This window comes from Haliotis asinina, chromosome 2 (genome assembly GCF_037392515.1).
Source record: "Haliotis asinina isolate JCU_RB_2024 chromosome 2, JCU_Hal_asi_v2, whole genome shotgun sequence".
NCBI classification, from domain to species: domain Eukaryota; kingdom Metazoa; phylum Mollusca; class Gastropoda; order Lepetellida; family Haliotidae; genus Haliotis; species Haliotis asinina.
In genome coordinates this window covers 51,204,416-51,222,147 of record NC_090281.1, presented here as the reverse complement: position 1 = coordinate 51,222,147, position 17,732 = coordinate 51,204,416, and the positions used below count along the sequence as shown (strand labels likewise).

The following is a 17,732-nucleotide window of genomic DNA, read 5'->3' as shown; positions in this document are numbered from 1 at the left end:
GAATACCTAGTACAATCCATTTGCGACAAAACAAACCCGATGAATCGTTGAAATCGTGGACAATACATGTACGAGAAAGGACTTTAATCAAATAAACATTTCTGATAATAACGGTCCATCGATGTACCTTGTCACAAACAGTTCCAGAAAAGATAACAAACTCAGGTTTCAGGGTTTTAACTGATTCAAGAATTACAACTGAACGGAGCGTCTTTAAAATATCTCTTCTCCAGAGGCGGTTCACCCTGCGTCGACAGATGCTCGTTGTTGCTGTCTAAATTCTTTTCCTTTGAACGATGTCACCTGCTTTTCTGGCCTCCCTTCGGACGTTCGCTGAAAGAAACACCAGTGTTGTTAAAGAATCTTCTCTTTAATTGTGTGGAGGTATATTACATCACTGATGTCGTTTGTTCAGAAACAGACATGATATGTGAGCTTCAAACAATGTTATTAATACACGGTAGAGATATTATTCATTTAACCGCAAATCTTGGTATTCATATTAAGGTTACCAGCTAACTGTGGCATAAAAAGCAGACATGTGTCTACAAACATACTGTCCTACTTTAGAGCTGATACCTTTTACAGCATCTCATAACTATAATCACTAAATAGGAATGTTTACGAAGTCTAATGAAATGTAAGTCAGAGGTATGTCCTAAAAGCGTCAATGTTAACTGTATACATCATTTTACGTCCACTTGATTTACGTCCCTGTTTTGTCAGTTATTAACAAATTATCATAAGTCACAGTACCTTGTAACAACGGACTGCCGATGCCAAGCGGCCGGTCCTTTCAATGATGAACTATTCATCAGTATTAGAGTCATATGGGCATGGCATAGTTGTCGCCCTCAGAGAGTGCTTTAAGAAAATCCTTCGGCCCTGAGGAGCAGACTGGCCGTCTGTGTCAGTGGGTGTCCACTTCAGCAAACCATGCATCAGCTAACTGGCTGTGGAGATTTCTCAAGTACCGACTGGTGCACGAACCTTTGTGTGGCCTTGAATAAATCATGTGCATAGTAAATAAAAGTATCCAAAACAAACCGTATTCTCAGTAATATCAGGTGAATATTATAATAATCACTTTCTATACGTAACGTAAAACAAATCAAATGCACCTTGTACCGTAGATACATATATCCTTAAATACCGTGAAAATAATAGTACTGTTTTATTACACTTATATGAAATGTAACATTACCATTAATGTGCCCCAACTCCTATGCATCATATTACTTGTAATTGCATAATGATTCTTGCCACATTAAATGAATTGTTACACTTACCAAAGGGATATATTCATGTACAGTCGCACTAGACATCGTTCTGCGCGGAGTTTGTTGTCTTGGTCAGTGACTGCTTTTCGTCTCTGAGGAGAGACTATTTTTCTTAAGGCTATCTTTATATTTACAAAGTCTGTACATGGATAAAAAATGTTTGAACTAAGGTCTGTCAACTTTGTTTTAAAGTCTGAAATGTCTTTAAATGTAAAGGTTTGTGTTCTAAGAAGGCACGTACTCTCGTAAACTGTTTTGTAAACACAATGCCATCAAAATACTGGCTGATAGCGTATACAGACCATGGCTTTATAAGCATAATGTTACTTAATGCTGCAACACGAACGCAACAGTGTCAGAGAACAGCAGTCACTAGCGCTAATCCTATTTCAAGAAACAGTACTTGATAATTAAGGTATCGACGGCTCTAATAAGTGTGTGAACTTGGTTTAGAGCAGTTGTAAACAATATTCCAAGATGATGGTGGAGGAAAGACTCGAGTGATGCTTCCTTTAAGTGTTTACTTCAGGTGACCCAACGAGCACAAGTGCACCAACCACGATACGTAATCATGGCGAAGCTAGAAATCCAGCCCTCCATTTTGCACAACTAAGGGACACAACTCTACACTGAGAAAAAGAGTTTTCATCGAGGATGAACAAGTAAATGCGACTAAAATCTACAAGTGCCTCCTTGAGTTTCATATTCATTGCACCACGACTGATATAAGTGAATTTGTATTCCAGTCACGGCCTACATCGAGCACACCCTGGTATAGTGCAAAGTCGTCTACAAACTGTAGTTACACGATGGACTAGTTCCCAGTGATGAGCATGCCACAAGAAGACTTTAATACATGGACAGGGCGATCTGACTAATTCTAACTTTCAGACCTGGCGCTGTGTTCGGTAGCTGGACTTTCTTGGTGATAAATAGTGTAACATTGTTGACAGACATATCAAACAGTATTCACACTCATCTATTGTGGAGTCTCAGCCTGTGTGCTCCCATAACTGTTGAAAGAAACAACACATTCAGTCCGACCACATAAGATTTTATTACATCCTTCCAATCAGTGACGGTACATCACAACACATCCGTGCATAACAGCCTGCATTAACATATACATCTAGGTTACACTGATGACCCTCAAGGACTGAAAGATGATGAATGCGAAGAACTTCACAATAAAACATGAGGTATTATACTATGATAGAGCATTACAAGTATAGACAAGGGAAATACGATGATATACTGCGTAGATTGGTGGAATCTATGTAAAGATTGGTGGAAACAATGACCAGCATGATCAATGAACATGAGTGAGTGAGCAAGGTGGGCGTTATCAATGCAGTTTCAACCAGAGCTCACATTTTCTGCAACAAAATACCAACAACGTACATTAATGGATTTCCAATTTCTTAAAATAACTAGGAGACTGATGAATTTACTGAAAAAACCTGAACAGAATTTCTCCCAAAGGACAGATACACACTTCTTGCATTACCTAAAGCTCAACAGCCAACTAACTCCATGATATACAGCTCCCTGACCATAAAACAGTAAAGAAAGCAATGAAAATGTGCAAAGGTTTATTATCTATTGTCCCAAACACCATGTCTAAAAGGGGAATTATTTAGAAGATTATGCCAATTTACATTCTAGACAAAGATAAACAATCTACATGGTTACCATTCATACAAGAGAAGCAAGAATATACATCTGTAACAATACATGCACAGATATCCTTGAGACTATCAACATTTCATATAGGGAAAAGTCATCTGGAATTCTTTTAGAGACTATGTATCTTTTCAGCTACAAAACATTATTTTTTAATCGAAATTTAAGTTAAATTGTCTATTCCTCAAAAAAAAAAACAAACAAAAAAACACACGGTCATCTTGAAACAATGATTTTTCATTCAAACAATTCCAATTTTTATTCAACAATCTGAAGTATGATAATTTATTTAGAAACCCAACTCTCTGCTCCCTCTCCATCAAGTCAAGTATGACATCTATCATGTTTGAGTTAGTAGCAATGTTATACATACCGTTTCTCAGGATGTGTAGAGGAAGTGTCACAGCCTTATACAGATTTAACTTCTAATGGTTGTAGCATTACCCTCAGTACAACAAAGATCTACTTCACACTGGAATGTGGGAACAAGGACATTCTCCTCAAAATTTAGAACTCCACATACATGGGAGTGCACAGGAGGGCCTAACTCGCAACACAGAAGATAAAATCTACAATTTCATCCAAGACACATGATGAGGAAACTGAAAATAATCATTCTTCACCAGACAAGAACATCCAATCAAGTCAAATACCAACAACGAACTCACATTTTGATTTCACAAATATGTTAGAACCTGTTTCTTTCATTTCACAGATTTTTGTGAGCCCATTTATTTCAGAAACCTTCAGTATTAAAACCTATAAATTGTAGTCAATCACAGAGGACTAATAAAACTAGAATTCCAAATACTCCACTGCAAGTTCATATAGAATTACATGTTCCTCAAAATACACTTTTCTGATAGCTCTGTGATGAATGAAAACAGACACTTTCAATGTAATGAAAATATTTAGAAAGTTCCACAAAAGCTAATCTGTGAAACAACAGAAATTTGGTCTATGGAGGCATTCCGCAGATTTCATCTAACAATGACTAGAGTCAAGATGATAGATTCGACATTTGTTGTACACTTTGTAACAATGATAAACAAAGATATGAGCTATACATACAATGTCCTGTATAAACACCTACAGAGGACATATCATCGTGATCATATACACTACTCACAGATCATAACCAGATTGTATCCAGACCTGCATCGCTGCCCTGGTTGTCAGACAGCTGATAGCATGGATGTATACATGGTATAATACCATAAGACAGAATATGCACAGAAGTCTGTAAAACTGGTTTATTATAATCTTATTAACAAAGCTGTAGATATCATTCCATGGAATAAATGTCAATACAGCTCAAATAATCACTGATAATAAATAACAAGTATGCCCACAGATAAGTCAGTGCAGCATACAAGTTCACACAGAACTTTTTATCTTATTTTCTCATGTTATATACTATTTTTCAGGCTCATATAACACACAGCGAGACATTCCTTAGCAACATGTGGCAATACACTTGGCTGCTGGCTTTATATATATATATATATATATATACATGTATATATATATATATATCTCACATACCTATAGTGCCCAGCTCATCTGGACACCAAACTTTCATATAATTAGTTGTACTAATACTATCTGGACAGGACTGATGAAAGCTGTATCGCCAAACCACACAGGTTTCCTCGTGATTACATGTTTTGATACAGCAGCCCATCAGTAGATAATCTTGACTATTTTACGATATGTAATTTACTGCGTGCTGAGCATGTTCCTATGTTATTCAATGTACTACAAGCAATCTATATGGAATTGTGAGAAAGTTCACAGGTTCCTTGACAGTAAACTTTAATGTTTTCTGATCTGTTTCAGTTGAGATGTGCATTTGTTCTGTCTGGAATGGCTTCAAGCAGCATGACCTCATCTCATTTACTTGTTGGGGTACATGGTGGCTTTGGAGGTCTGAAACACATAAATTCCAACCATAACTTGTATGTACAGTGATGACACAAAATATCAGAATGAATATATAATAAAATATCAGAACAAAAACAATTTGTGTCCCATTCATATTCAGATTAACAACAATGATATATGCAGTGACTGCTGTCTCTTCATTGTGATACTCCTCACTATCACCACACGTTGTAGTTCACTAATGCCCTTGCCAAAGTATTGCAAGCAGTGAGTTATCTCCCTTTGATCACCCACTCAAATAATGTCCAGCATGCGGTTTTACTTCTAAGTTAACAGCAGCTGTCATATGTATATACTCTAGACATGATTTCCACTGGGATGCATGTAAACAACATAATACACTCATCAGCTGCCAGGCAGGGTCAACAACCATCATACAGAAGTTCAACTCAGTTATGTAACAACATGATGTGACAAGATTGATAACAGGGCAATCACACTAAATGTGTTCACAATGAAACCATCTCAGCATCACCTTCAGTAATGGTGTTCAAAATAGAACACCCATAGTTCTTGCATTTGTGCAACTAAACATATTCACCACATCTGTAGTCAATACATTAATGATGCAATTAAAATCCACAGTATTGTCTTCATCAACAGTACCATATTCACAATATCTAAATGTACTCACCTGTAAAATTGCTACAATCAATCCAAACAATCCAATAGCACTGCCAAAAATTTCAATGATAAGAATTTTGACAAAGAGAGTCGAGTTCGCAGCATCTGCAAGAGCAGCGCCAGATCCGACAATGCCAACACACATGCCACATGCCAAGTTGGTGATTCCCACTGTCAGACCAGCGCCGAACATCATATAGCCTGAAACATTGTGTCAGCTTGATCAATGTGGTATAAAAACATTAAATTTGGTATAAAATGTCTTTTAATGATTATGTAATACAGTTAAAGTTTATACAAGAGTCAATACACATTCTACCCTGACTTCAGGTAAATACTGGATGGTGATTTCAAATCGAACATGCAGTACGAGGTTCTGAATTAATAACTTAGAGCTAATGTAGTTTTGTGAAAACCTCTGACTTTCCAGCACAGTATGTTTACCTCCTAAGAGATCGAAACCAAGAGATGTACAGCAGTCATCGCATGATTTCATGTTTCTTTTCAAAGTTGGAACCTTTGCTTCTATTAATTTGAAACAATTCCTCATCCATGTTACAGATTTTCTCATTATCATGATCACAATATGCGTGCAATATGTGTTCTTATGTTTTCACTCACTCCGTCTGTCACTCTCATTATCGTGATAAACAGCCTATGACTGAGAAACAGTGAAAGGAAAACTGTTTTGTCAATAAACATGGTCAACATACACTGAAGATGTCCTACAGTCCAAGGGAACTAACTCTGAATTAACTGAAGCATTCCCCTTCAACATGTACAGTTAAATGGCTACATCAGCCAGACATTTTTATATTTGGGCAGAAACGTAAACCATGTTGATATGATTGTACATACATTTTAAGTCCACCAGACAGTAATAGATATTTATGACACTTACCTGCTGCATAATTTTGGTAGAGTTTATCCGTGCTCTCAAACTTAGTGATGTCAAAATACTGCAACCAAAAAACTTAGCTCAGCTTTTCTTGCTTGACAATCTCATATCACATATTTGTCAGAACCTGATACAGTCAAGCTGTCAAAACGTTACAGCACAACATGGAGCTTGATGAAAAGGGAGGTAACTTTTCAAAAGTACCATAAACCACTGACTATGTTGACAGAAGCTAAATAGGGAAGAGTGAGTGAGTGAGTTTAGTTTTACGCCGCACTCAGCAATATTCAAGCTATATGGCGGCAGTCTGTAAATAATCGAGTGTGGACCAGACAATCCAGTGATCAACAACATAAGCATCGATCTGCACAATTGGGAACCGATGACATGTGTCAACCAAGTCAGCGAGTCTGACCACCCAATCCTGTTAGTCGCCTCTTACGACAAGCTGAGTTGCCTTTTATGGCAAGCATGGGTTGCTGAAGGCCTATTCTACCCAAATAGGGAAGAAATCCTTTAGATTACTGGTACAATTTAAAATACATGACACCAAAGCCATCACATTTAAGTTTTTGAATTTCTATGTATATGTCTGGACTGGATGGCATTGTCTAGTTCACTTTGGGGTGGGGGTGGGGCAGCAGGTAAACTTCACAGACAAGGAAACATGACTTTCCCCCATTACCGGTGAGTTTAATTTCCTGTGTATAGCAAAAAGGAAGTGATACAACCTCATACACAGCCTCATTGAATTAATAGATTTAAAAGGAGACACAACACCACCAGGTCAAGGTAAGTAATACTGTATTCATGGCAAATGGAGGAACACACTCACAACAAAGCAGTGAACATCCTCATACAGGAGACACTTGCTATGGGATTCATACATTGCATCCATATTGGAAATCAAATCTGCGTCTTCTGTTTTTCACTTCAACCACTAAACTACCACACTTTGTGTTAGAGAATAGCCCTGATTCAGAGGCTGGTACCATTAAAATGAGAATGAATAGCACACATAAATCTGTTTCAGTGATACCTCTGGTCTTATCAGAATACAGAATTTCAAAGTGAAATTCTGACATATCCATGGGCCCAACATCCACTGGAAATGGTAGTACAATGGAAATGATGGGATTGCTAGAACCATAGCCTTCCTTACTTTCTAAATCTAAATATCAAGTGTTCAGCTTTTACCATTCACTTCAGGAAGGGAAGTCACATTCACTTTTAAAAACGGAATGATGAAACTAACAGCAGAAGGATTGGAATATGTACATGAATTTTTCTTTCCGGTCATCTTTCAAATCACATGTAGAACATTTTAATCATAAATCGGTATTGAAACTAGCTGTAAGCAAATAGGCAACTGAGTACCAATTTTTAAAATTTAATGTTGTGCAAACTTTACAATCTGTTCATGTAAGAGCATGTCTGAATGACTTGTGTTAAACATCACTAGTAACAGTTTTCAAGTTAAATCAGTGAACATCTGTCTAATATGGGCGGCAAAGAATCTGATGCTGATGCTTGCAGCAAAGAAAATCAGTGATATAAAAGAAGAACTTTGGGTGTCAAAACAGCACCCCACCATCACCATGCACCTGCTGCATGACACTGAATACATACCACCAAGTTTGTGCTGATGACAATGGCCATGATGATGCCGTAAATGGCGACAGCCTCACAGAAAATAATACTGATCAGGTTCTTGGTCTTGATTCTAGGAGCCTTCACGCCACCACCAGCAATGCTAGCTCCAGTTGTGTAGATGCCCCTACATTCAAGTATAGGAATAGAACCACAGTTTCACAAATCATCTCATCTTCCATAGCATTATACCATGTTGCAAATTTTTAAAGGGATTAAGAAAGCACCATAAGTTCAAAGACAAACACAGAAACCAAACTGTATTCATTATTACTAGCAACTTTGGAGTCCTGACAAAATACATCATGGAAAGTGCAAATGCAAGTCTTGAACATGCAGCATGATTTCCAGTTCAAAATAAAGAAAGTCTCTTGGCTTCTTACATTTCATGATATTTATTAACCACTTTTTATGTAAAATTTGTCCTTTTCTGTATAATGTTTCGTACAAAGACACATCAACATGATGTGTAATAGTCTTGGGAATTGGTTGAATTTTTATGATTGATCATTGAATTATCGAAATGACCTATCATAAAGTTAGTGTTTAACTTCCAAGCAATATGATAAAAGACAATTACGAGTCTTGTCATTGGCTGTTATCAGTCACATGCAGACATGTGTGCCTTTATTAGGAAATACTGACTTACACGACCCAGATGGATACGCATGCTGTGATGTAAGAGCTAAGTGAGTGAAATTCACATTGAAAACAGACCCGTGAAGGTCCCGGGGTAGAACAGGCCTTCAGCAACCCATGCTTGCCTTAAATATTAAAAGGCAACTTAAGAGGCAACTAATGGGACCATAAATTCTTTGATCATGTTGACTACCACCAATTTCCTACGGACCAATCATCGTCAAAATCGATTTATCGGAACACAACTAATGTATAATATTAAGAGAAGAAAAGGCAATGTCACCTATTTTGCCCTAGAGACCTGATTTAGCTCAAATGTTTCCAGTATCCATTCCAACCCATCTTAAAATCCAACCCTTAACTTTTCCTTCTTATATAGATTTGTTTGTGTGTTGTTAAATGCAACACTCAGTGACATAACAGTAGTATGTCAGTTGGTGTGTAAATAATCAGGTTTGGACCAGATAATCCAGTGATCAACAGCATGAACATCAATCTACACATACTGGGATATGATGATGCTAGTAAGTGAGTCTAACCACCTGATCATACTAGTAGCCTCTTGTGACAAGCAAGGGTTGCTCAAGACCAATTCAAAGCTGGATCTTCATGGGTCTTATCTTATGCAGCCATAGTTTTCACTAGTTTTTGTCATTTATACCACAAGCATAGATTATTCATACTCTGAGGAACCCAACACAATGAAACTAGTGCATACTGAACCACAGATGATGATAAACACTTACATCACCTAGAGTTTGAATATGTGTGTGTAACTGAGTGTGCGTGTGTATTAACACCAAAAATGAATTTCTCCACTAACTCAGGGAAACCAACTACAAACTTTATGCAGATGAAATGCATGAGGATCATACATCAAATTGCTAAAACAGCATGAGCAAATATTGTGCATGTGAACAGCTGTGGTGGAAAGTACTGCAAAGAATTTGCAAATTTTCAATGATTTTCATCATTTAATGAACTCCTGAAAATAATCTTTTCAATGTCACATTTTTTTTTTTACAATTCTTCAGTTCATGTATAGACAGTACCTAAAACAGAATAGAATATTTTGCAAAATCTAGTTAAGAACAGATGAGTAAAAAGAGTGTCTAATCTTTTGATGGGTAGTATATAACATGACACCTACATCAATGTAATCATGTAGAGCATGATCGGATTACAGAGCAGTACAAACATAAAATAATGGTCTGTTGTTCTGGTCACTCACCAAGCAGCTCCCACTACAGACAGGGAAATAGCAAATCCTGTCCCAATGAGGGCCCACATGTAGGGGGAAGTGGACTGGAGAAACCTACAACACATCAATACACAAGTCAATACCATTGCATGATACATTTTCCCTCTTAATGAAACATGTTGACCAGGCTGACTATCAAGGTTTCCATAGTTTCTTGTATGGTTAGAAACTGTTACAGATCTCTGATCATCAATCTTTTGTTTTTAAAGTGAACAAGAGACTGTTCATGCTTCAGATGATTCTACATACCATCCAATGTCAAACCTCTGACCCTTGCCAGTCAAGTTGTAGTATAGGCCTGGAAAAAAAATGAAATAGTTTGTATTAAACAGAGTGAAACTTGCAAAGAATGACAACCAAGATCAAAATGTCTACCAAGTTAAAGGACCATGCCATTTCTCCCAATGTTGGACATTTAATAATAAACAACTTGATTACTAATTGACCAGCAATCAGTAATGATCAGTAATCATGGTAATGTTCCAAGGCTCTGTATGAAAATGAATACACAGTTGTATAAAGATAACAAATCCAGTTTACACATGAAACATGTATATGAATATGAAGGCCAGGTAGACAACTGGATCAACTGCCTCTGCTATCAATTTGACCATGTTTGCAGCATTCTGTCAAACCAATATGGAACATGAATACCCCCCAAAATGTTGTTTTTCTTTCTCCACTGCCTGTTTACCAAACAGAGATGTTTATCTTCATTTGACATTAAATGTCCTGATACGTGAACCTGAAGGTTTCTGGGATTATTTAACAAATAACTTAATAAGTCAAAATGTGTGGCTTGTAATTATTTTTCTAAATGAATACCCCATGCTTGCCATATAAGGTGACTATGCTTGTCGTAAGAGGCGACTAACGGGATCGGGTGGTTAGACTAGCTGACTTGGTTGACACATGTCATCGGTTCCCCATTGCGCAGATCGATGCTCATGTTGTTGATCACTGGATTGTCTGGTCCAGACTCGATTACTTACAGACCGTCACCATATAGCTGGAATATTGCTAAGTGCTACGTAAAACTAAACTCACTCACTCACTCACTCTAAATGAATACACCAGTTATTACCATGACTACATCATGAACTAGCAAAGCACATCTGACTTTTACAATCAGATTACTCTTCATTATCTTAGACCTGGCCCCAATTTCCTGAAACATTTTAAACTGAGTTGGACAATTTGAAACAGCTGAATTTTTAACTCAAGTGTATTTTTAAAACAAAAAGGCCTATTAACGTAAGTAATCTATCCACCAAACTCAAACTGCCGACTAGTTTGAGTTTAATATTGATTCCAGTTCATTCTGGGAAATGCATTTTCTTGCATTTTCTCAAATTTCAGTAAAAACTCCAACTTAAACAAAACCTCAGACTGAAGTTTGTTTCGAGAAATCAGGGCCAGAGATCATGAAGATGGGGTGCAGTAGAATAGCCCATAATATTATTTCTTTGTGCAAAATAATATCTTACGTCATATATGATTATTATATGGTTTTCCAAATGAGACCATAAACCAGAAAGGTGTAATTCTGCTAAATAGAAAAGCAATTTTTCAACATTGCCCACATTACGTCAGATTCTTAATCATGTTAATATTAACCTAAAGTTTGAACTTACCATGCTTGTATTAACTACAAATCCAGTGATCATGGTGATATTAACACTGAAGTATAGTAAACAGACAAACCACTGAATATCATGTTTTTATGATGGGCCAGATTTCCATAAACATCTTGCTTGTTACTAAGTGATTCATCTCTCTGCCCAGTAATTACAAGCAGAGATCATGGAGATGTCCTTAGGCAATGATATTTAGACATTCACATAAATCACATGAATCCAAGTGTTCCTGGTTGCCAATACCGTCAACATGTTCAGCAAATATTTATATTTCTAAAATATATGTGACACTGTTGGTCCAAATAAGTCAGCATGTGTGAAATGAATCTTCCTGATACTGCTGTGCACATTCAGCTTCAACCAATTCCCAGCATAGCTACAGTGGAATGTATCAGTAACTGGGTCATCACCACTATTACAAAACTGTATTTATATCTGCACTCATGAACAGTTATCAGCAAACTTACTTTAGCCTTCAACACGTTCAAGAATACCTATCAATATTGTTGTCTGTTTTCTCAACCAACTGTGCAGAGTACTTTAGATTGCTACATACTTGTACAGGAAAACACCATCCTATAAAGTATTTAAACTACAAGTTTCTTGTCATTTGTCTCAACATTTTATCTCATCAACTGCAAAACAAATTTTTGAAATAGAAGAAATAGTTTTCAGATCAATATTTCAAATCATCTACATATTTTCTTTTCAGTTTGCATTACTTAACAATATTGTGTTATTTCTTAGCCATGTTAAATGATTTATGGTAATTTACATACTGATTCTCTAAATAAGCTAAATATGAGTCGGGGGGTATCTGTACTTAAAACAGTATTAGAACTAAGTATATGTCAGTTATACGTTGCAATGTATAGATTTTTAAGACCAGAGGTTGCTTGGTATGTGTGGTTTTAGAAGGGTAGGACTGAAATACATGGAAGCATACTTCCTATAACGTTCATCCATATTTTCACTACTGACCAGGTGATTCCTGAATATCTACAAATCTAGATAACCTAACCCAGTGTGAAAGGTTATGATCACATAAAGAGTGTATTCAGGGAGGTTAACGATTTAAAAGATACCATCTACGCTGTAGAGTTATGTCTGTAAACAGTCTCCCGTCATATCCTGGACCAGATGTGTGGATTCATGTAATGCAAATGACAAACTGAAGGACACGACCCCCGGCACATAAACACCTTATACTCACCTATAATTATCAAAATGGCTATCAGTATCCATATAAGACTATGGTAGACAAGTTTAGCCGAGAAACCCATGGCTTTCGGGGGTGCTTTAACGGTTGATTCCATCTTGTCAGACAATTATGTTTCTGTCATTCAATAACAGCCTCATATGATCAGCTCTCGGTAATATACGCGAAATCACGAGACCTCTAAAGGGAGGTAACATATCAATTTGGTAGCCACTAAAAACTACATTAAAAATGATTTTAAGGTTGCTTCTTTTACTTTGGTACTATTTAGTTAACATAGTTAATCGACCAAATCCATGTAGTAGTGAAATGAAGATATACAACTACAGTAAATAGTTATAGCATATTTGATAACAGGAATGATGTGATATTTTGACATGTGCATCTCGTTATTTATACGTAATTGCTAGAAACCTCTTATCATTTCTTGTCTGTTTCTGAATGACGGCAGTGCTTTGGGTGGATACATATTTATACAGTGTCGTAAAAACCTAAACATCTAATAGTTGATTTGTGGAAGATTGAATTTTCATTTCAATGCCTACAATTTGTTTCATAATTAGTCCATTAGTCCAGATCATTATTACTCGACGTGGAGTTTGTTTTGTTTTGTTTTTTTATTTGTTTCTTGGTTGTTGGTTTTGTTAGTTTTGTTGGTTTGTTGTTTTGTTTGGGTTTTTTTGTTATGTTTTGTTTGTTTCTTTATTCTTGAATGTTTGAAATACAGCATCGAAACTAAACCTTCCAAGTACTAATTCGCAGTGTAGATTTATTATTCAATTTCATTTATGTCTCACCACAAAATATCAAAATGATTTGTTTTTAATTACACCAATTTTCCCATTAAACTGCCATTTGTGAAGTGCACCTGTTGCATTTATGTCATAAACATCTACTTTTAACGAGTCTTAAAGTACACACGCTATACACGATATACACGATATACACGGTGTGTTCTGGACAAAACAAGCACTATTACCACGTGTCCTTGCATCCCAGACAATAAACACCTGTTTATTGCACACCTTGCACCATCAACTGAACATTCACCTCTAACGTGAGCACATTGCAACAGTGACAAATCCTTCACATTCACCACTTTCACGTTGCATCTTTGACAATACACAAAAATGCGAAAAGATTTTTTTTCACCGTGTAGATCTACAAGTTGTTATTCTTTTGCCAAGTCGGCTTTTTGCTAGCGGAAATGAAACTAATGAGCCAGTGACAATATCGTAATATATTTTCTAATATTACGTAAATGCTATAATGTTTTGTTATGCAATGTACCGAAATACTGCTATAAATAGATAAGCTGTCAAGTAGGAACAGTTATCTCCCATCCGTTATTGATATTCAGGATTGGTATTGCTGTAATACCGACTCGTGTGTGTGTTTGTGTGTGTGTGTGTGAGAGAGAGAGAGAGAGAGAGAGAAAGAGAGAGAGAAGAGGGGCATGAGGACTGTCAAAAACTGCTTCTGTGAAATATGAATATCTCTGTTCATTATTGCGGAGTACGAACTTAAAGAATCAAATGATTCTTTTCTCTCCCATATAACTGCAAAATTGTTGAGTGCGGCGTAAAACTAAACCCACTCACTCTTCGTATAACAGTCGTCAATAAACGAAACCCGACAGAGGATTTGAAAACCAGGTTTTCATCAACACTCTTGACTGACAAAATAGGAATACGGATAAACATTTTTATTCAACCGAAACTGAATAGGGATCTGTGAACAAACCACAGGCAAATGTGAACACCCCACCCTTACAAAGACCAATAACGATAACACAGTATGGCTTTTAGTCATGTATAGGCTATACATAGTACATAGAAAGTATGTTGACATCATGAATTGAAATTAAACAGTCACTTTATCCTGAGAAAAGAGTGCCAAATGTGCCTGGTTTTTCAACATGCAAATGAACAGATTCAATACTATAAGACAAATCTGATGGATAAGAACTTCTTGATTTATTTTTCACAACGTTTGTGGGCTAGTTCTTGCCCCATCGTAAGGTGGATAATGGATTACTGCATCAACTTCTAAGTGCCATTGAAGAATCTGAACAGAGTCTAGAATATGCACATTTACTGGTACAGTACCATGATCGTTTGCAAAAATTACTGATCCTAATGAGTATCCTTTTCGGGTAAAAATACGCGTTATTTCAGGTTTCACTATATACTAGCCAAGAAAGTAGAAAAGAGCATATCTGACTCTTTGAATTGTATCTTTCTTACAAGAATGTACAGAATACAAGTATGCAGCATAATACACGCAATAAAAGCCAAAGGGACATGTCTGCAGGTATGTCAGGGTTTTGATGTAGTGTCTGTTCATGTAACCAGCAAGTAATTCACGAAGGCGTAGATTGCGCGGTTTTATCAGGTAGTGATTTAATATGCAGTGTGTTTTGTTGTTGTTTTATTTTTCTTTTTAATCGCTTTTTATAAAACATTTATAGTAGAAAGCTACTCCCATTTGCGAGAACACCCAGTTGTGAGAAACTGGAGTAGGTAATTAACAAAGAAACATGCCACACTCCCCTATCTCTGAGAATGGATTAACCATAATTAATTAGGAATTAGCTATTTAACTGAATGTTGTGGAGTTAACTTAATAACTCTAAAAAATAAAGAAATTAACCTTCTCAAGGTAAATGGATTTAAAAAATAAACACTTTGCGATGGTAACTTCGTGATCACCTGAAAGAGGAATCAATTTACCACTCAGATTTACGTGTTTTAAACATGTAGCAGTAACTAATGCAACTATAATTAATTCAAATGGGGAACAGGTCAAAATGACCACACGATAAAATGGCCACACTGAACCTAGTAAAAATGACCACAAGCCCTCGTCAAAATGGCCATACCGAAAGGTCAAAACACCTCAATAATAAACACCACGTTTTGTGTGATATAACTTCTTTTCTCATTTTCAAACTTTGATATCAAATACACTCCTAAAAAAAAAGTTAAGCAACAAGTATTTTCTTCCACATTTTTTCTTCATGGGCATATGAAGTAGTTACTTGGCATATAATCCATGCAGGAGAACCCTTATTAAAGCATTTCCCATATTGTTTTTCTGAGAACATTGTTAGCACCGCCTGAACACAACCACCCTCAAAACTCACATGCAATATGCATGGAAAACGTGCTATACACGTCGCACATGCGTTCTGATTGCGTTAAAACTGCCAGCAAGGACAAATTGTTGACAGTAATATTTGAGGACTGGCTAGGCGTCACTTGACACCAATTGAAGTTGCTCAAATTGTTGGAATGGTGCAGGGGGGTCAGACCCAGAGTGCTGTTGCCAACCACTTCAATGTTCATCGAAGCGTCATCTCCAGAGCGATCACTCGTTACCAAACAGACCTGATTGACGACTGAGAGACCAGGCTCAGGTCGTCTAAGGGTGACAACTCCCAGAGAGGACCGATACTTGGCCACCCTAGCCCGGCGGAACAGGTTCACCGCAGCCAGATCTCTCAAGAATGACCTCCAGAGAGTTTCTGGGAACAGAATCTCCACACAGACAGTGAGGAACAGACTCCATGCTGAGGGTCCCAGGTCCCGAAGACCAGTGCAACGTATCCCACTGCCTGCACACCATCGTCAACAGAGACTGAAATGGGCTAACCAACGACGTAACTGGAGAATGAATCGCTGGCGTAATGTTCTCTTCACAGATGAGTCAAGATTCTGTCTGGACTTCAATGATGTTAGGGCTCGTGTGGGGGGAAACGAACGAACGATACGCCATCTGTACGATTGCTGAACATGATCAGTATGGAGGTGGGAGTTTGATGATCTGGGCTGGAATCCAAGTTGGACGATGAACTGATCTTGTGGTCATCAGACGAGGTACCATGACAGGTGTGAGGTACTAAGATGAAATTGTCACACCTGTGATCATTCCGTGGGCTCAGCAAGCAGGGGCCCGTTTCACGAAACTCTCGTAAGCCTAAGATCTCGTAACTTTTCTCGTAGCATCCATAGCTCCTGTGTTACAGTATAGCAGGTACAATGGCTACGAGAAAACTTACGAGATCTTAGGCTACGAGCGTTTTGTGAAACGGGCCCCAGGTCCTTACATCATCTTCATGGATGACAATGCCCGTCCACATCGAGCAAGAGTTGAGGGACAACGACCTTTCCCTTGGTATTCGCCCTCCTCCCAGACCATCGTCAAGCTACATACCACCGCCTTTTGAGCAACCTTAAGATCCATGTTCAGCAACTTTCCGACTGGCCTCTGAACCCTGACAAATTTCAAGTGGATTGCGATTCGAGCTGCTGAGCTTGTGTTTCCAGCTGCTGAAGGAGTGCTTTTTCACTATACACAGGCCATCTGAAGAAAAATTCGAGAACTCGGACTCGCTGTCTTGAACAGGGAAGATCCTCTTGTGACGAGCTGCTGCTCTCCCACTTCTACCTCTTCAGCCTACCTACGTACCTACCTACCTACCTACCTACAGACATACACACACACACACACACACACACACACACACACACACACACACACATACTTACATACATACATACATACATACGTAAGTAAGCACGCACACACTTACAAAGCACAAGAGGGAAAAATACCCTGTCTGCACTAACGGAACTCTCCGGCAAAACACTGACAACTGGATCGGCACCAACTTTGGCATGGTAAGACCATTACTGATCAACAAATCGACACCAGGAACTGAGAAAGAGATTCACCTGAAGTCAAATCTGAAATCAAATTCACAAAATGGAGGGGAGCAGAAGAATTGCCACCTATAGCCTGAAGCAAAATATCTGAGTTAACTGAAAACTCATCACAAAAAGGCAAAATATCCTTCAAAATCAGAGATTGAAGCGCTCCAGTATCTCTCAAGATA

The 17,732-nt window shown here is 37.6% G+C and overlaps 1 protein-coding gene across 1 annotated transcript; it reads right to left on the bottom strand.

Moving 5' to 3' along the window:
* Positions 1–2,318: 2,318 nt before the first annotated feature.
* On the bottom strand, positions 2,319–12,994 carry LOC137273886 (V-type proton ATPase 21 kDa proteolipid subunit c''-like). Its single transcript, XM_067806785.1, has 7 exons — positions 12,830–12,994; positions 10,229–10,277; positions 9,950–10,033; positions 8,059–8,206; positions 6,433–6,490; positions 5,542–5,732; positions 2,319–4,892 (listed from the first exon to the last, which is right to left on the bottom strand). Exons 1-7 carry the CDS (start codon positions 12,930–12,932, stop codon positions 4,860–4,862), a joined length of 666 nt encoding a protein of 221 aa, XP_067662886.1. The 5' UTR covers positions 12,933–12,994; the 3' UTR covers positions 2,319–4,859.
* Between the last annotated feature and the right edge of the window lie 4,738 nt (positions 12,995–17,732).

Coding starts and splice junctions, on each gene's coding strand:
- LOC137273886 (XM_067806785.1), bottom strand. CDS start 12,932: ATGGAATCAACCGTTAAAGCACCCCCGAAAGCCATGGGTTTCTCGGCT. Junction 8,207..9,949: donor TCTGTAGTGGGAGCTGCTTG/GTGAGTGACCAG, acceptor ACTTGAATGTAG/GGGCATCTACACAACTGGAG. Junction 4,893..5,541: donor TGATTGTAGCAATTTTACAG/GTGAGTACATTT, acceptor TATGTGTTTCAG/ACCTCCAAAGCCACCATGTA.